The 20,137-nt window shown below is 39.2% G+C and overlaps 1 protein-coding gene across 8 annotated transcripts in view; it reads left to right on the top strand.

Moving 5' to 3' along the window:
• CLASP2 (cytoplasmic linker associated protein 2) overlaps positions 1–20,137 on the top strand; it is a 132,734-nt gene that overhangs the window by 6,433 nt on the left and 106,164 nt on the right. For all 8 annotated transcript variants that reach the window (XM_085226539.1, XM_085226537.1, XM_085226542.1 and 5 more), the window contains exons 2-6: positions 1,994–2,072; positions 13,600–13,703; positions 16,993–17,084; positions 17,402–17,477; positions 18,664–18,761. In XM_085226539.1, the coding sequence (XP_085082665.1) occupies positions 1,994–2,072; positions 13,600–13,703; positions 16,993–17,084; positions 17,402–17,477; positions 18,664–18,761 (449 nt within the window). The remainder of the gene's footprint in view (positions 1–1,993; positions 2,073–13,599; positions 13,704–16,992; positions 17,085–17,401; positions 17,478–18,663; positions 18,762–20,137) is intronic.

Below are 20,137 nucleotides of genomic sequence, written 5' to 3'. Positions count from 1 at the left end.
TACAGAGGGAAGTGCTGCAGTTTTGTGTATTAATGGAAAACAGAATACTTACAAAGGAAAGCTGTCTTACAGATTGCCATTGGAGAACAGGTCTAGAGTGGAATTTGTAGTCTGGAAACAGATGCATAGGAAGACAGAATGTTTATCCAAAATAATTCAAAGAAAATCTCAACCTGAAGTCTTTTATAGCATGAAAAGCTATAAAAATAACATTAAAGGTAGGAGTCTTTATGAAGTTTTGATGTTACCCTAAAAACTGATTTGTATTTAAAGTTAACAATTATAATATTCCACTTCCTCGTCTTCCTAAATCTTAGCTGCAGTTACTTAGTGGAAAGATATTAATTTAATATGGGATAGCATCCACTTACGTTTGCTAGTGTCTGTTAGCTTGTAGTAAAATGAGTTTCCAAGTAAGTTGGAATTTTGCGCCTCCCACTTAGGAGGAGATCTAGTCTAGAAATAATAAATCCATTAAAATCTGTTCCATTATGTGGTTGTTTCAGGTCCTGGATTTTATGGGTGGCTTAGCAGTCTGTTTTCCTATGGAAACATGAGTCCCGTGATGCTGTGTGTGTGGGCTGCCTGTGCTCCCATTCATCTCCACTCAGATTGGTTTTGGCTTGTTGCCTGGGGTGGACAGTTGTTACAGTGAAGGATTTTAAGAAAACATTCTTTTTGAAGAAAATGAGGTTTCAAATTCTATGGAAATAAACACTGATAGGAGGGATTAATTCTGCTTATGTATTCGTGGGGAAATTACAAGTGCCAGTGTTTCAGAAGGGCTTTTCTTGGGCATGGGCCTCTTGATGGGCGGCACCTCGAGGTACTGCAAGATGTGACAACGTGTGTTGTGTGTTCACAGCGAGCTGCTGGAGGGAATTAGGAATGAAAATTGTAACTGGGTGCAGGATAATAAAAAGAGAGAAGATGCGTCCCAACTGGTCACAGTGGGTTGGTTTAACCAGTTGTTCTGACCGTGTTCTTGTTCTGATGTAAATGGCTGTTGTCCTCGAGCTGGTTTCTGCTCACAGCTGGGAATTCCTCAGAATTCCAGTAACATTTTGAACTGTGTGCTGGTTTCTGAATTTTGAACAATATCGAGTGAAGAGAAAAGAAAACTTGTTAGCTGAGGAGGTAGGCAGATGAGGGGTGTGGTCTGCACCGTGATGGCAGACAGTGTCAGTTTCTCTGAATTCTGCTGGGAGTTCAGAAAAAGTTGTCATTGCTTCGTGTGAGCTACGTAACCAGACTGAAGCAAGTCTCAGCATCTGGGAAATACTTCTTTTTCTTGCCTGCATTAGTGCTTACACACGAGGGCTTGATTTGTTCTGTGTTTTAATCTGTTTGCCTTTTCTGTGTCTGGGATCTGCTCTTCCAGACTCCTTTTAGTTATTTTTTTCTTTCATTTTATTTTTTTTGCTGAGGCTTTCTGTTTGATGTTTCTTTCAGCAGCTGGTAGAGGAGGTGAGCCCCTAAGCAATATGCCTGTCCTGCTGCTGGTCTCTGTTTCTAAGGAGCTTTGGTTTCCACTTCACATTGAGCTAAACCTCTGGCAGCCTTCTTTTAAAGGAATAAACAGCAGAACTGCCTAATATTATAACCCAGAGAGATTAACAGCTACATCCAACTCCTAAGTCCTTTTAATTAATTACTTGAATTTTTATCGTTTATAGTTGCAAATAGTGAAATGTGAAAATAGTAAATCTGAAGTCTTAACATTTATTTTCTTTCTATTTTAAGGCAAGTACTGAAAAATCTGAACTGCTGTGCTATATGTAAATATAATTGATCCGTTCCAAACATCTGCTGATAAATTTGTGTTAATGAAAGCTTTTAAGAAATTGGCAGCTCTCTAGTAAGAAGTTTCATTTTTCTTTAAGATATGGTGGTTGAACATGTTTTCTTATAAAGTCTGTAATTTCTGTAGAATTTACTCTAAAGAATTCTGTACTCTTCAGTTTTGTATATCTGATGCTTTTCTTTTCAACAGGTGGCGTTACTGGGATTAGATGTTTTAGGTGCCTTTGTCCACAGACTATCGGGACGCTTTAAATCCTACATAGGAACTGGTAAGTGAAAAGTAACCTTATTTTAAGACCAAAATGAAGAAGGAATGCTGCACCCCTAACCCTAGCAGTGGTAGCTGGACATGTGGAGTTAAGTCCTAACTCAGATGAGTGAATTTCACGTATCTGCTCGATTCGTTTTGCTGCTGTCCTTCAGAAGAGATTGCAGTTCCAGGGCATTCACATTGTTGTTTTATCACAGGTTGTTTTTAACAGAAGTGCCTGGCTTCATGTCCTTGTTCAGAATGTGTGTGAATTATCTTGTATCTTGTCCTCCTGCACAACCAGTTACGTTAAATTGCCTGTCAAAACTTTAAGCTTGCTCTTCTTTGGGTTTCCACTGTTGTCTTTAATTGTTAAGAAATCAGCAAAATTTGAAAGGTTATGAATACAAAGATTAATTTATGATGTTAATAAATCAACAGAACACATATTTTAGGATGCTTTAGAATAGTATTTGTGCTGCAGCAAAGTGCTACAGAACTTACATATTTTGTTGCAGAGGGTTTTGTTTGGGTGGTTGGTTTTGTACTTCAGTAGCATAAGGGAAATTGACTCATATTGTGCTCATGGAATATTGATTTATGAGCGTAGTTTGTAGCTAGCTACAGACAGTGCTGGGCTTCAGTCTTACTATGTTTTGGTTTATATTTTAGTTACTTGTGGAACTTGAAATTTCAACAATCTTACTGATGGATGTAATGCTTTCTCTTCATTTCTTCTATTTTTGCCTCAAGTGAGCTGTTTAGGTTCACACTTAGACTCTTCCATTGAAAAAGCTTTTTGTTCACTCCTGGTAGCTGCATACACTGAGACTGTGAGCAAATAGAGACATTTATTTATTTATTTATTTAATCTTGGTAGCATTTATATGGAAAGAAGAGAAATATTGGCACTAGGTAACATGTGTAGCATCAGTAGGCATCTGAAGCCAAGTATTCCAAAAGTATTTTCTAGAAAAGGTGAGAAGCAGTGCCCTCAACTGGAGTGAGTCCTCTGAGCATCTCCAAAATCAAGACCTATAAAATCCATTATGCTCAATATGCAAGTCAAACCTCTGCATGATCAGCTTTTTATAAGCTTAAAGACAGAAAAAAAGGTTACAGAATGCACCATGTCCTATAAGAAGGTTTGGGTCATTTTCAGCTCATATCAGTGAAGTGGAAATACCAAAACTTGATGATAAATGCCTGACTGAGGATAATAGAGAGTTTGAGAGTAATTAAAAGCACACTGGTGAACAAGAAATCTGCTTCCTTCAAAATCTAAAGAACCACCAGTTTCCCAGGTCATAATGTGTTGGATCTGCAGATGTGACTCCAGTAAGTCAGAACAAAGATATGTGTCTGACAGTGGCCCATTTCCAGGTGCCTGAGAATAAAGTAAGAGCAGAATAATACTGTAGGGATTACTCCTTCAACATGACGTGCAAACTGCCTACGGTCCTAGAGTTTAGAGCCAGCTGAGGCATAGATGTTGCCTTCAGTGTCTTCTTTAATGTCACTGTTTTTGTACAGTTCATGGTTTTTGAACCAGCCTTTGACTTCTGAAGTGTACTGTAGTAATGCTTAATTATGCATAGTGTGACAAAACTCATTTTTTGGACTGGCTGTGTAATAACTTTATGCTTGCTCACCACATACATTAAGAATGTAAGCCATAATTTCTGTTCTTCTTATAATTGACTGCCTGTCTTTGTCTCCTGTATCTCTTCCGTGCCCCTTCTCTTCTGTCCCTATCCCTTCACTCCTCTGTGGTTTGTTTCTTACACACTGTTCCACAGTTTTTATTGTTCTTGTTGCTGCTTTCAGTGCCTTTTAGTTGTAAAGCTTTTGAACTGAGGAATTCAAAACAGCCCGGAGGGAACCTATTTTTATTATGGCATAATTATGTTTGTTTCCATTACATCACAGATTACTTTCATAATTATTGATAATCTTTTTTTTTTGTTACATTACTGCTTCCTGAAAATTGACCCAATGTATTCCTGAAACTGTCTAACAACATGTTTCTTTTTCAGTGATGGTGCGTTTACAGCCCAGCCTGATGTTTCTTAGTTACTGCCTCGTCATTATTCTCTATTTATTTTTATGATACCTTCATTCTTGGAAGCCCCTTTCTTGAGAATATTGTAAAAACCCACCTGCATTCTGTCAGCTGAGTTTCTTTCTGCAGAGCTGTACTTCAGAGGGCTCTCAGAAGCTTGTAAGCTATCACAAAGGTGTTGCCTCCTATTCGCTGCTGGAGCTGATTGTGCATGTACTAATTTTAAGTATAGAAGATTCTTTACAGATGCTAGAAGAAACTACTTTGGCTAGGGTTTTAGATGGTATAGCCTCTGTATTGTAGCTGGATGATTAGAATTGCTTGGAGGCAGGAAAAGAAAAAGTTATTTTTCTTCACCAGAAACTTCTACGAAGTTTCCGTAACCATTTATTTGAGGAGATGGGTAATCCTGTATTGTAAACGTGCAGACTTCTGGTCTTCAGTAATCAACTGTGTCTTCATTTTTCTCCTGCTGTCTTCCAGGGAGAAACCTTTCCAGGCCTGTTAATCTGCTTGTTCAGAGATTTCTTTAATTGCATGTAACAGTATGCTCCCTAGTTTTATTTTTGGGGTGATTTTTCCCTTCGCATTTTCACTGAGTTCACCCTCAGTCTTTTCTTTCTAACATGTTCCATACATCATTATTGCTGAAGCTGCTGTCAGTTCCTCATTGACAGCTCAGCATTATTTTACAAAATCAGTGGGGCGGCAGGGGTGGTTTTCTTTTTAATTGGGAATGATCTGCACCTTCAGCTTCAGGCTCCAGTGGAGAAGAAGTTATTCAAGTGTAGTTACAGTTTTGGTGGATTTTTTTGTTGTTGTTGTTGAAGGGAATTACTCCGCACCTAGACCTTGCTTCCCCTTCCCTGTGTGGTCCCTGAATAGCTCTCTTCTGGCCTCTTTGGTGTCCCTCTGGTTCTCCAGATGGGGCTGCGAGGGAAACAGTTTCCCAAGCAACACTAACAGAAGAAAATAGCAATCTCTCCCCAGTTAGTTTCCATTTCTTGCAAACGCTCCATGATTTCAGTATTCAGGCTTCTGGAAGGCAGTAGCTATGTTCCCCAGTAGTGCTCTGCAGTGTCAGCAGCCTCTCAGACACTGCTCTGTAGGTCTAACTAGAACAAGACACTAAGTGCATTTGTTAGGTGGCATAAACAGGAGATGTGCAACCCCTCTTTGGCTCCTGTGCTTTCGTTGCATATTTTAGGATGTTAGAAAGCAAGCTATCAGTAATGATCTTTAAACCTTTAAAGTCACACTCTTCTCTCCAGGATCAAGTGCTTCATCTGTCAAGGAAAGGCTTGGTCTGGAGATGGTGTCTGTTTGCAGGGCTTGAGTGTATGCTAAGTCTGAGGACACCACTAAATTGGAGGAGCTGTTGACTCCCTCAAGGGCAGAGAGGCCTTGCAGGAAGATCTTGATATATGTGAGGGCTGGGCAGTCACCAAATGCATGAAGTTGAACAAAAGCAAGTGCCAAATTTCTGCAAATCCCCCTGGGATGAGGCAGCCCAGGACGTGTACAAACTGGAGGACAAGAGGCAGGACTTCATTCACTTCCAGAGGAAACAAGCCAGTGTTGCAGTAGCTTTCTTCCAAGGTGGTATCCTTTTATGAAGAACCACATCACACACTCCCTGGGCTGACATCAGTATTTTAGGAACTTGGACACAACAATTTGGATTTTTTTGATAGTACTTAGAGATGCTGTGAATAGCTTTACAAGCAATGAGAGTCAGGATATGTGTTAGTTGATAAGACTCAAGGGCTGTGTTCTGGAAAAATAGAGCAGATTAAGGAGTATTTGAGTGTTCCATCTTTCACTATTTAATACTAATGCTTGTTCTGTGATTAAAAGAGATTACGTAAGAGTACTTAATTACCTTGTCACGATCTGTTTTCCCAGGTGAAGGCATCAATTATTAAAATACTGTATATAACAAGTAATTTAGTTCTTTAAAAAAGTGAACATTGTTTTGCTGCTGTTCCTTATTCTGCTTCCCAGCTCATCATTATTTGAACAGTTACTGAAAAAATGTTATTTGTACTTTTTTTTTCCCTATTCCATATAAAACCACTGAAAAAGGTTTAAGTCCTTTGACTGCCCTGATGTAAGAAATGCCAGCTGGAGTCAGACAAAGATGCAGTGGTTCATTCAGTGGGGCCTGGCTTCCATCTGTGGTCAGTTACCTCTTACTGCTTTCACATCCCCACTCATTGTACATCTGTGCCTTTTCTCTTTGGCAACTGTTTATCAACTCGTTGTCCATTAATTTCTGAATTTCAAACCTGCTGATAGTATCTATCTTTTAGTATTCCACGACGATGGATTCTGAGAGTTCGCTGGTTAAAAAAATAAATAATAAAATAGGAAAATCACAACAGCTCACTCATTTTTAAACTGCTATCTAACTCTTTTCAGCACTGTTTATACCATGCTTTTCTAAACCAGTGCTGTCACCAGGGATTTCCACCATCGGAATGTTCAGTATACAACATACAAAAGTGATCAGTAATTCAGAATTTTCTTTTTAATTTAGAAGATGAATTTCAAAGTAAATTGTAGCTTTTTGTATTGTAAGCTATTGTATGAACTGAGGTCTCATACTGCAATGGATAAAAACAAGGAAAAAAGATTAAAAGTAGTTTAATGAGATTTTGATTCAGAATTCTTCTGTTATTCACAAAGGAATAATAAAAAGAAAAGGTTCAGTAAAAATATATAGAATATGTTTCAGTTTTAATATATTACATCATTATACATTTTTCTTAATGTATAGAACTGTACGTTAGTCTGTGATATGATGTTGCCATTCACTGTCATAATAAATCTTATGAGAGGTCCTAACATATCTTTTAGTTACCTATGAATTAAGAGAAAAATATATGACACTTAGAAAACCAGACATTGTTTATGTACGTGTAAGTACGAATTCATACATACATGTGTGTTTGTGAGTGTATGTAATAGCAGTGTTGATGTCAGAGCTCTTAATTTTTGCTAGTGAACAGCAGTTTTGGATGGAATGACATTTTTTGGATAGAAAGGGCTTAAACATGCAGCTTAATTGCAGTGTGACTGCTCAGTAGGTGGATTTAATGATGTATGGAAAAATGTTTTCCTCCTTACCATGAAAATCAAGAAGCGTTTTAGGATGAGATATCATGGACATGTATTATGTTGAAAAATATGATACTCTCAGGTTTTATGGACTCACTTTGTTTTCAGATTTTTATTAATTGATTTTAAATGCTGAAACTAATGTCAAGAATCTGGTGTTGGATAAGCCAAAGCCTAAATATAAAACCTGGAATAATTTAGGTTGGAAGGGACCTGTGAGTTCCTCTGGCCCAAGTCTCTGCTCCAAGTGTGACTGACCTCAAAAGTTAGACTAAACTTTGAAATTAAATCAAATTGCTCATAAAAGATAAAGCTTTTTTTTTTTTTTCTTTTTCAATTTATGTGAGAGAAGCCGGCCTCAGAGATACCTTGTTGCATGTAAATGCGTATCATTTGTTCTGACTTTGGCTTTTCATTTTGCTGCTTAGTAATCTCAGGCAGAACTCTGTTGGATATGTGCCGTAGGATTATTTTAAACAATAAATGTTGAATATTTATTTTTTGTTTGTTTTAGGAAGGGCTGCAAAGGGAGACTCAATTATCTGTATTTTTCTCCTCTAGAACAGATGTTTTAAGTGGCTCATATTTTTGAGTTTCAAAGAAGATGGACTTTCTGCAGCATTTCAGAAGAACATTAAATCTCCTTCATTTCCCTGTATGGTTAGTGATCACAGCTAACGGCCACAGCTCTTTTAGTCTGTGACTTCTTTCATCTTGGTGACAGATACTCTAATGCTACTATAAAAACCAGAAAACTACCCACACAACTCAATCTTTAATGCTCTTTACCTCCTGTCCAGATAGCACTGGAATTTGTATTTATTAAATAACCATAATTCTATGTGATCAGAATGACTTTTATTTAAGTGATCAATGCTGATGAGTTGGAGTACCATCTGCTTGCTTCTGTGGATAATTCACTGTATGACCCTTAAAAATACAGTGTCAATAAAGTAGAGCTGACAAACTGTAGCCTTCCTTTCCCTTTCTTACCCAATTCTAATTAATGTTAGTTCCCCACTTCATAGTTTTCTTGTTCATCTAACGCACCTCTTAAAACTCTTTGGACTTGAAGCTCTCTTCTTGTGTTTTCTGGGGCTGAGACCTTGATGGATTCATGGTTATGTCGTGAAAGAAATGCGTGCTTTTTTTTTTTTCCCTCTCCATTATTGATGATGAACAGCAGGTCTAATTAATCCCATTAATGCTTGTCTTGGCTCCTGGAGAGATGCAGAGAGGCATTTGTGTCTGAGATATCTCCTGACTGAACTGTCTTGCTCTGGACCATACTTCATCTTGAGGAGGATCAGAGGGGGAACAGCAAGGCCTTAGTGGACATTTTAAGTCCAAAAGCCTGTTAAAGAGTCTTTGTTTAGAAGCAGTCTTTGTGCTGTCAGACCAGCCATATCGCTGGCCTTGTCGCAGCCTCTGTGAGATATTTGCTTCTGTACGTCTTTCACAGAAAAACAGTCTGCTCAGATTGTCAGCTGTTTTCCCTCCCTTCTTTCTAATACCAGCAGCCATTTAGTGCTGTTTCCTGAACTGGCAAGGTTTCTGAGAAACCTAGTAGACACGGCTGCCTGAGTTTAATCTGTTTCTGTCCCCAAGGCCTTTCTTTTAACATCTGAAACAAGAAGATGCACTTTTTAGTAACAGAGTTTTTACTTATGCTGATGTTGTTCCAACTCTGGTGGAGCTGACAAGAATCATCTGAAGTTGGTTCATGTAAATGTGGGTAGGCAGGAGAGGGTCTGCATGAAAGGCGCACTTTGAAAGAGCAGTGGTCGAGAGAAAAAGGAAGAAAGAGGGAGCTGGGAGCCATAATGCAAACTGAAAAACTGCGTCATAACAGAAGGAACAATTGTTAAAGTTTAACAGAAGAAAATTGTTTGTGCTACCTGTGGCATTCTTTGCTGCGGGGGTCATACAGTTAAGCTGCTCAGAATTTTTTAAAATAAACTGGGTGCCATTCTGCCATTCTAGGCACCGACTTCTGTGATTTATTTGTTTATTACCTCCCGTCCCTGTAGAGTAAATAAATATTTAATCTCCCAAGGCTGTACTCTGACTCTCCAGGCTGATTTTGGCCCCAAATCTTGCATATACTGTCCAACTAACAGTGATAAAATCATTATGTGAATTTGTATAAATGAAGTTTTATTTAGGTTTACCAAGCCAAGAAGAGGAAGACAAATGAAGGAAAATAAACCATTTGGATAACAAGCTGCTAGGGATATAATACCAAGATAACTCTTCATGCACTCAGAGAATGTATAAATAGCAACTCAGCTGTAGAAGGGAGGTTAGGTGGAGATAGGTCAGGCAGAATTAATGTGTACTGTAGAATACAATTACTGACACCTTTAAGTTTACTTCACTAATGAAAATTCTAAAATCTTTGTATAACAATGCAGAAATCTTGGCAGGAAAATCTCTGGGATGGCTGGTAGTGATGGAGGCTGACAGTACAGTGTGGTGAGAGGGCAAAGAGAATGGGGTACAGTACTTCTTGGATCTGCAAAGAGTAATCAGCAACTCTGCATATGGAATCAGTGTCTCTGAAATTTAGTGTAATATTTTTCTGCATATCAACAGAACTGAGTAAAAGGAAGAAAGCTGTAACACCATCACTAGTTTTTCAAATCCATTTGAAATAATTTAAATAAACTAGAAACACAGAACTGCTTGGTTGGAAAAGACTTTTAAGGATCATCAAGTCCAACTGCAACCTAACCAAACTACCCTAACTCTAACAACTCACTGCTAAATCATGTTCATGTTCCACTATGTAGTGGAAGAAGTAAGAACAGCAAGATTAGCGTAAAGCAGCAGGAATACGAGTCCATATTCTATGTGACATTGTATACTTCAATGTGGTATTATCCCAAGTTCCTCAGTGAACACTGCCTTCATGTATGATGCTGCTTCTGCATCTTCACCTTCCTGTAACTCCAGCATCAATTTGAGACTGTTTAGTTGGCAGACTGAGGCCAGAAGTTACCAGATGCATATGTTTGCATTGCAGCATAAAGAAGAACATCAGGTTGATAATGAGTGAGAAAGTATAAGTGTCACCCAAATGATTGTTCAGTTGTGTTTGGGATAAAGTTGGGATATGAAAGCACTTTCTCATTGATGCACTTTCTGGTCATCTATTTGGGAACTAATAGCGCTCTCATCTTCTGATGCAGGAACTTCAGTATTACAAGTATGTCTTAAATTGTTCCTGTTAGGGATAGAGACAAGTTAAGTTAAAAAGTTGAGAATTTGTTTTGTAAACTCTTAGTGCACAAATACCCAGTGTTTACTTTCTAAGGTGCTGAAAATTTTCCGTAATTTGTTCCCGTTCGCTTTGTTCCAACATGTCTGGTAACTTCTGCTTTTGATTGATGTGTGTGTATCTTCATGGAGTGTGAGCATGTCCTCAGTTCTTATGAAAAGACAAATAGTGGTGCGAGGGCTGGGATAGCGAGTAGGCAAAGCTGCTGCTTTCTACTAACTGTGCTGGCTTATCTTGATGTAGGGTAGTGGCCTGTGTTGAGCTGTAGTCTCTGAAGTTTGGCTGTAATTGGGCTTAGGTGAGGCTTCTGCTAAGAAGTTGAAGTTTCTTGTGCTCTGTAGTCTTGGCTGGACAGGACTTGCATGGAGAATGAAGAGGCCAGGAGGCACTAGGGAAGGGAAAAGAGAGGGGCAAACCAGGATGCTGAGAGGGAGCCAAGTGCTTTGAGAATGGTCTAAGAATGTTCAGGTAGGGAGATGTGTTTCCCACTTACCTGGAGAAACAAGAGCAAATACCTTCCAGCTATTTTTTGTCACTAATGCAGAAAAAAGTGGTAATATAAGTAGCTCTTGCTAAACATTTAGAACATCTGGAAGAAAAGTGGTGGAGGCATTAAGAACTCCACTTGCTTGGTGGAGCTGCCCTTCTAGGTGAGCATTCTGAAACTTTACCCATAGGCAACCGACTTAAAGTCATTTCCTATGTTTTTTTTCCCTCTATTTAGGGGAAAAAACATGAAGCCCGCAGACTTGTGGGCCCTTGAACAACTCATGCAATAGATAGTCCCTCTGCCCAAGCCAGCTGGGTGACAAAGGCTGGCACGTTTAGTAGTCTGTGGGTTGTGTCATCACTTAGTTTAACACAGTGACCTCATCTCTGTTCAGCTTCTTCTAGTAGCTGCTGTGTGTGCTTGTCTTAGTGCTTTCAGCCTGGTATCTGCAGTTCCATGAACTGACTCAGCCTGCTGATGAGTCACCACAGAGCCCTGCTCCAACAGGACTGGCACTCGCTGTGCTTCCCTCCCTTGGAACAGCTCACTGTTTGGTTTTGTTTCCCTCTTTATAAGCAAGATTGCCTTGAGCTGCGCAGTAGTCAGGTGAGCTTTGAGGGCCTCAGCAGTAAGGGATGGTGCAGTTCGCAGTTCAGCTGAGAGGTGCTGCAGAGAGTCAGGAGAGGTACTGTAGGAAGGAAAAAGGTAGCCAGTAAATGTACAGAGAGCTTAGGAAGGATCAACTGTGTAATCCCAAAACTGATTTCTGATGTTCAGGATGTTTCTTTGGTGTTCACAAAACGTGGTGTGGGGGAAAGCCCTTCGAAGTGTAAAATGAAGGCAGCTGTACTGACTTATTCAGAGGAAAAGGGGAAGAGAAAATAGAGGAAAAATGCAGAAGCTGCATAACGAGTGCAGGAGATGTCAGTGCAGTATCCAGGGCCAGGTGAATTAAGTGTTCAGATTAGAACAAGTAGGAAGTCTTTGGATACAGCTGGAGAAAAAGTCAAACCTCAGCAATGTATTTGTCCAATAACATCAAGCTGCGGAGACAGCTGTGGGTTTTAATTCTGTTATGTGGGAGCAGAGGACTGAGGAGACATTCAGAGTTAATGATTCTGTTCCCTTTCTTTTGCTGGCAGCGCTGCTGTTTTGTTATAATATTATCAAGCTCTGTTAGAACTCTTCCATATCTTCCTTTCAAAAAGTAGGGGGGTGGAGTTATATCTTTGGTGAGCAGAACAGCAGTCAGTGGCTGAGAGAAGGATCAAGCAGCAGCTGTAAAGGGCTCTCTGGCGCAGTAAATGCAACACCAAACACATCAAAGGCAGATTTGAGGTGTAATTTTGTGAGCTGGTGTTGGAATATGAGAGTCTCCAAAAGGCTCGCGGTAAATATTAGGCTGGTGTTAAAAGTTTGAAATAAATGACCCAGTAATTGCTAACTTGGTCCCTGCTCGAGTGGAATACTGATTTGGAGGACAATTACGAAGCCGGGTGTCGTGATCTGTGTTGAGTAAAAGCTCCGGCTAGGATTACCTCCCTGCTGCTTCCAGCTCTTAGAAACCTGTGAATCAGATCAGAAACAAAAGCTAATGCACGAGGTTGAGCTGTTAAGAGGTAAATGTTACTGTTAGCCTGTGACACTCATTCTCCCAGGTTGTGTTTCACGTACTGATAGTGCCTCTAAAAGCTCAGTCCCCAGGGAGCTAAGTGGGAGGTGACATCCCTGCCAATTCTACCTCACTTGTAAAGGCCTGAGCAAAAGCAGAGCACTCAGTGTTGTTGCTGCTTGCTTTGAAGAAGCGGTACTGAGAGCACTGGGGGTTGGAAGAATGTGAGTGTGCGTGTGGGCCCCACACAGAGGGCGGGAAGGTGGTCCAGCAGGGCGTCCTGCACAGTGCTGATCAAAGCCTTCGTTCTGTAAGTCGCCTGATGATCAGATGGCATTAATTTGTTTGTCAGGTGCTTTTATTAACCTCTCTCCGTGCGCAAGCAAATCAAAGGTTTCTCATGTTCAGTTTTTAGTGAGTTCTAATTTGTAGGATGTGAAATCCATCAGCTCTGATGTAATTTTAGTTAAATACTACTTGAGGACGCTTTGTTGTAAGATAATAACTTCTACTGAGATAAGTCCAGTTACCACAAGATACACTGTGCGAAAAGAAGGCTTTAAAACGTGTTGCATTTTCATAATTAAATAGCAAAATCTCAATGATTTGACAGTATCCTGTTTTTGTCTCGTCCCCTCCATTCCCTGGGTCTTCAGAAAAACCGGACATTCAGAAGTTTATGGCGTACTTCCTGAAGGTTAAATGGAATCCATTCATACAGTTCTTAAGACAGGAAGCTTTATTTCTTTTTTCAGTCCATGTTCTTCAATTGCAGTTCAGTGCATTTGTTGTTAATTTTTGTAATGTATTCAGGAATACATTTCAGAATTGAAAATACTTTGGCCAATTTACAGTCAGCTTTTGTTTTTGAATGAGGTATACCTTACATCAAACAGATGTAAGAAAATACCCTTTTGAATTTGAAAATCTTCACTGGATAAGTGTTTCTTTTATTATTTTTTTCTTTTTTTCTCTCCTGTAGTTCTCCTGCCTTTGATAGATCGTATGGGAGATGCCAAAGATCAAGTTCGAGAGCAAGCACAGAATCTCATATTGAAGTTGATGGATGAGGCGGCACCGCCCATGGTATGGTTTCACTTTATATAGATTGAAAAGTAGGTCTCTATTAAGCATATTACTTTAGCATGAGCTTGACTTTGAATTTATCATAACGTTATAGTGACTGTTAGTGAAATAAATGTTAAAGATGTTCTTAATGGGTCAACAGTGATGCTTTGTTCAGCTGAAGATAAAAACCTAGCACAGCATGATTCTGCAGTTTTTGCATATTGTAACTAAATTCTGACTAGATGTTTTCATGTCATGTGGCGGGACTTTGTTAATTAAACACTGGAAACAACCTCCTGTGTCTGAGTTTGTGTAATGAGAATAAGTAAGTTTATTTAGCTCAGAATTTAAAATTTACTTAGTGCCTGAACAAGTAGGAGTAGTCTCACAGTTCAGATGGTGCATTCTAACTTAGAACATCTAGCTTTCTACATGTTTGACAGACATGTGAACCTTTGACGAACTCAGATGGGGATGTTTCCTTCTGCCTTCTCGTATGTTGAAGTTTGAGTTCAGCAAACCTTTCTACAGCTGTTAGTGCTGTATGGCTTCCAAGTTCTAAGTCTGGTATATCTACTCTGTGAGTCTGACAAATGCGAATGTTTAACAGGACGTTACTGATGCAGGAGTGACATTATTTGGAACTCTGAGAACCCCAGTTGTCAGGAGAAAGAGTTCTTTGAGTCCTTAATTTCTTAAAAAGATCTGTTTCTGACTTTAAATGGCAGAAGTTAATTGGGAATGTCTTATTTCTCGTGATCCAAAATGAAGTTTTTCTGCTTGCTAATTCTTGGCTTTGTTTATTCATAGATAGAAGTTTGAATGTTTGTACATAGGGATTATGATTTTTCAGACTTTATCTGCAGTGAGAAAACTGTTCATGCCTGTTTTATTTGTGTGCTGGTACAAAAATATTGCAAGTTAAACAACTGCAGAAACTTAGATTTCAAGTAGGATTTAGGTCTCAGAGTATTGCAGTGTCATCCATGAAGCCTAGCCTTTATCCACTCACTCATTGCATTTTTGATCATATTCATTACCAAGAGATGTCGCAGCACTTGATGTGTAAGTGCTCATTGCTTGGTAGCTCACAAGTAACATGGTCCTGTGCCCAAGATGCTCTGAAGTGTCTCTCTTACACCCAGCCCTACAGTAACAGCTTTTGGACAGATGCATTGCGTCTCGGAGACACTTTCCCTTAAACAGTCACTAATAAAGAGAGTGGTTGTGCTGATTTTGTGTGGGCCCTGCTGATGAACAAGTTGTGGTTACTGGTGCATCTTTCAATTTCCAAAGGGAGCATTTGTTGTTAGGCTGTACACTAAGACGATAGAAGGAAGCTTCCCCTTTGAAGCTTACCCTGTGTAAGAAAGAATACAAGATTTGTGGGGTGCAAGGAAAAGAATGCGTAAGTGAGAGGAGGCATGGTTCAGGTGTCAGCTCCCAGGATAGCTTTTATGTATCATTACATACTTGAAAAAAAAGCATCTATCATCATCATAGCAAGGACCAAAACAGAGGAGTCTTTCCTGTGCCTCCTACAGAGTTTTAGGCTCCCTTTGCTGCAGAGAAACATCCCTTTGGAGGAGCTGGGTGGAAACCATTTTGGGGGATAAAATTTGTAAGTTTCTTCCTGATTGTCTCCTCTGGTTTGTTTTGATGTGTTCTTGAATAGTACTAAATTTGTCCCGTTGTCAGTTCCTTTTTCTCATTTTTATTGTTTGGGTTTTTTGTGTTGTGTTTTTTGTTTTGTTTTTAAGAGCTTGATGTGGCTGTCTATGTGCAGGGTATCATCAAAATAAGAATACAGACAGTGTTAATGCATGAATAGGATAAAGAGAGGTCGGCACAAACGATTGCTAGCAAGTCAGTAGAGCTGAAATGTCTTAGAAGCCGTTTGAATTTCTGATTAGATGGATTCAGTACTCTCAGTAGGTTTAATAGCAAAAGACTGAATTTTTTTTCAGTCTGCTTTCTTTCTTTGTGCAGTTTCTTCTCTGGCTGTTTCTGCACACCTAGTGGGGAGATTTCCTGTATTTCACATTAGTCCTGTACAGTGGGCTAATTGGAGGGATGTTTTCTTCCGTAAAATCCTGTTCTTTACCGTTAAGCTGTGCAGTTTTGGCAGGCTGTATTCTGATTGTCTAAGGTTTTTGGTTTTTTTTTCAAAATGTGATGAAGTATAAGGCACACAAACAAGAAACCACGAGACGGATCCAAGTGATGAAGTAGGCTCTAGCTAAAACATCTGCTGTGAAGTGTGCTTCCTCATCAGTGCAAACGGTGCAGTATTCCCTGTTCCCTCACTGCCTGTTCTGTTGACCGATAGCTGTTTGTATTCCTTCTGCGAAGCCAAACACAGTCATTGGTATCTAGGAGATGTTATGCAGTCCCTGTACATCGCAGTTGCAGCCCTCCAGGGGCAGGAGGGAGGGTGGTGCCTGCACACGAGATGTGCTGCTGGCAGAGTGCGGCCATTGCTAGGCGACGCTGCCGCGGATGCTCGCGCCGTGCCGGCTGTAATGGCAGCACTGCAGCTGGGGGAGTTGCACTCTGGGGCTGCGCATCCGCTCTGAGGGACCGCTGGGAATCCCACGTCTCGTAAGCTTTGCCTTTACACTCTTTACACCCTGTGCAGCTGGAGATTGACAGGGAGATGGAGAGGTAAAACGATGAGCTGGACAGTGAAAGGCAACGGGAAACAAATGGGCAGGAAGGCAACCGAGGGCTTAGCGAGCCAGAGAATTGTGCTACGGAAAGCAACATCAGCACAAAAGGAGAAGTGAAAGCAGAACGAAAATGGAAGCTAAGAAAGTAGAATGAATAGGCAAGAAATAACCAAAAAATTAAGAAGCAAATTTAAAGCAGAAGTAGGAGAGGAGTGGACAGTAGGAGTGTGGATAAGCACAAGCTAAACTGGGTGAGAGGAAATCTTGGCCGGGAAACAATGTGAAGCAGAAGGGATATAGCAACTTCTGCTCGAGTCCCTAGTTGGAAATGTTAATGTTTGTGTTTAGCAACTGTAACAATTCTGTATATTTTCTAAAGCTGTTTCTCGAGCAATACAAATACATAGGTAGATTTCTGAAGAACATTTCTTGAAATTGTTTTTAGTTTATGAGTAATCTGTATTGTGTTTGTTACTGCATATTTTAAAACTTAATTTTATCTGCAAAGTCTCTTTACTTTTCCAATGGACCTGTCTTGCATTATTTTTGTAAGTGTTATGAATGTAGTTATAGAAAATGGATAGAATTACATTGTATTGTGCTCCTGGTAATCAAAGACAATTATTTCTGTTTTATAGTACATTTGGGAACGCCTTGCTGTTGGTTTTAAGCACAAGAATTACCGATCCCGAGAAGGAGTGTGTTTGTGTCTTATTGCAACCTTAAACATGTAAGCTTTTTGTTTCTATGGAGACATAAGGATTCTATCCTTTTTCTTAATTGTCCTTTCTTGTCTGAAACTAATACTTCAGGAAGTCTGATTCAGTTAAAAGAATAAATGGGAAAAATCTGAACAACTTGACCAGTAAGCTTTCCAAAAGAAAGACTGAAGGTATAATTTTATTTTTTTTTTTCCCAAAACTAAATGTGAGACTAGTAAAAGAAAGATGGAACTTGATTGGTGGTTGTATTTTATCAATGCTAAGCTAAAGATCCGCTTTCTGTTTTTCTGCCAGAAAAATAATTTTTCTTCTTCTTTCTCTCCAGTTATGGTGCCCAACCATTAAGTCTCAGCAAGTTAGTACCACATCTGTGTGCAGCATTTGGTGACTCAAATAGTCAGGTAAGTGTTTCAATACTTCCTGGTGCTTCAACAGCCATATTTAGAGAGAAGGGTGAATGCAAAATAAATGAAGGCAATTTAAGAAAAATTGTTAAGCTTGCTTTGTAGTAGGTCACTATTTTGTAGTTAATTTTTTAACTTGTAATTAAAAACAAAACAAAACAAAAAAACACCTTACATAGGTAAAACATCTGCAGTGAAAATCAAGTTGTAGTTCATAATGAAGACATCTGTTGAACTTTAGAAAGCCTTCAAATGGAAATGGTTAAATTGTCTCGACTTTTCTAAAGCTGTGTCTTAGGGGGAATACTAAGAATACAGTGAAGAAGAAGGCAGCACTGGCAGGAGGTGGGCAAAGAAAAACTTGTTTTTATGCTTACCGTGTGTCAAAGTCTTTGTCTCCTATACATACCATAGTATTTCTCTATTCTGGAGAAAATCTGTTAAGAATTTGACTTGTTTGTTGCTCATTAGTGAGGAGGTAGTTTATATCTTGATAAAGCAGTTCTAGTTTTAGTGCAGTCTGCTACAAAGGACAGTACTCAGGTATTCCAGAAATTCTTTATAGAGAATAATGACGTGTTATTGTCAGTTTTTGTTGTGATGATTCTGCTTTACATTTTTGTAAAAGGCACTTCATCTCTTGCTGTAATGGTTTTTTCCTTTTACCCTAGATATTTTACTCCCTTTCTTGTGCTTATGTGAAACCACATAATTCCTTACAAAGGAGTTCAGGAAATGCTGTTTGCTTTGGCCCACTCTTGTAGGCTGTCAGATACCTAGTTTTCTAGAAGGTCCTTGCTGCACATAGGAAGTGGTCAAAGCAAGATGATGAGGTGTCAAGAGTGAGTTCAGGGACTAACTTTTGGAAGTGTTGCCTGGTGTGATAAGCTCCTAAAGACAGCACATGTTTCCACAGATAGTATTCTTATGTCATTCCCAGAAATTCCCTCCAGAGCTGTTATTTCTAGGATTTTTCATTTACTGTCTGGAGATGCTCTAACTTGGAACAAATACCATCTTGAAATAACAGTTGTATTTCCTTTCCTTTCCATCCTCACAGTTTCAACTGTTCTGTGAAATGAGTTGGTGCACAGGTCTGGAAGATTAGTGGGTTGTCAGCAAAATGTTGTTTTGCTTTCTGAAATCCTGAAATGAAATAATAATTTAAACTTGGCTTTCACAGGTGAGAGATGCTGCCATACTAGCCATTGTGGAGGTTTATAGACATGTGGGGGAGAAAGTACGACTAGATCTTACAAAAAGAGGAATTCCTCCAGGAAGGTGAGCAAGTGGTTTTGATTTTGTGATGCTGAGCTGTTTCGCGTTACTTTTTTTTTTCTTTTTTTTTTTAAATCAGAACACAAAATTGACCCAGAATGTTTCTGACCTTCATTTTACAGTCTTTTCTGCTTGGAAGAGGTATATGGGTTATAGCCAAGAGCAGCCTAACATTCAGCAGTTAAAATTCCCTGATTTTAGGAGAAGGCAAGAGCTGTAAAATAGTTTAAAAAAAATATAAAATAATAGTAAATCAAAATTATGCCTAAATATATATATAATGGGAGCAGTGAGAAGTACAGTAAACAGTAGGGAAATAGCTGAAAAACACTTGAATACTTGAAAATATTCATAATGTTCCTTACTCTAGAGTTTGAGTTAACTTGTGTGTAGAGAGTCACAGCTGAGGAACTTAATCCTTTCCATGCACTGTGCATAGTTACTTTGAAAGGCAGCTACTTCCCAATTCTGAACTGAAGTTGTGGGATTCAGTGAGAAGGAACTGCTCTAAGGGAGTGTAAGCTGGTCCGGTACACATGCCATCACTGGATATTTCATGCAAAAAGTGAAATGAGATTTTGAAAACGCTTCCTGAGTTGCTTTCTGAGCAATTCAAGTCTGTAAAGGCTGGTCTGCATTTTGTGTACGTTAGTTTGTATGAAATAAAAGTAGCCATTGTTTTGTTGTTATGGAGTTAAGCATTTGTTTTGTTGTGAAAACCAGACAGATCTTGACTTTTCAAATTTGTCATTAAAATCATTTTACTTAAAAAAAAAAAATCTTAACCCCGTACAAACTGAGATAACACTGCATTCTGAGTCCTGATGGTGTTTCTTTATTTTAAGAGAGCTGATTGTGTCTGCATGGGCTCAGTCAGGGTATTAGAATGGATTCTGTGGCTCACGAGAACGCTGAAAATTGTTAGCCTTAGTTTTTAATGGTTTATAAGGTATTGAAATACTGTCATAGGAAAATGATGCTAAATTTATTGTTTCACATGCTAGGCAGTGCTCAGCCTCTTTGGACAAAAACTTATCCTGCCTATAGGAATGGGAAATTGTGTGCATTCTCATCTATTCGATGATTGTTACAGTTCAGGGGTATAAAGTGATTATATGGTTACCACAGAAGTTTAAGTTGTGTTATTACTACAATTCCAAAAATTCAGTTCCCCAGCAGATAGTTTTGTCTGAGAAAATCCTTCTTGCATTAAGGCAGAGTCTTGGATGTTCTTTGGAACAGAGAATGCAAGCAAAAGAATGCAGATAACAACAGCTTTTGTCTGTGCTATGAATGTTGGGTCTGACCATAAGTCTAGGTTCAGCACTCATCCTGTTCACGTTTCCATGTGATATAAACTAAGTCAATCTTGAGATCCA

Source organism: Meleagris gallopavo, chromosome 6, assembly GCF_905368555.1.
Source record: "Meleagris gallopavo chromosome 6, MGAL_WU_HG_1.1, whole genome shotgun sequence".
Taxonomy (NCBI): domain Eukaryota; kingdom Metazoa; phylum Chordata; class Aves; order Galliformes; family Phasianidae; genus Meleagris; species Meleagris gallopavo.
This window is presented reverse-complemented; position numbering and strand designations above follow the sequence as displayed.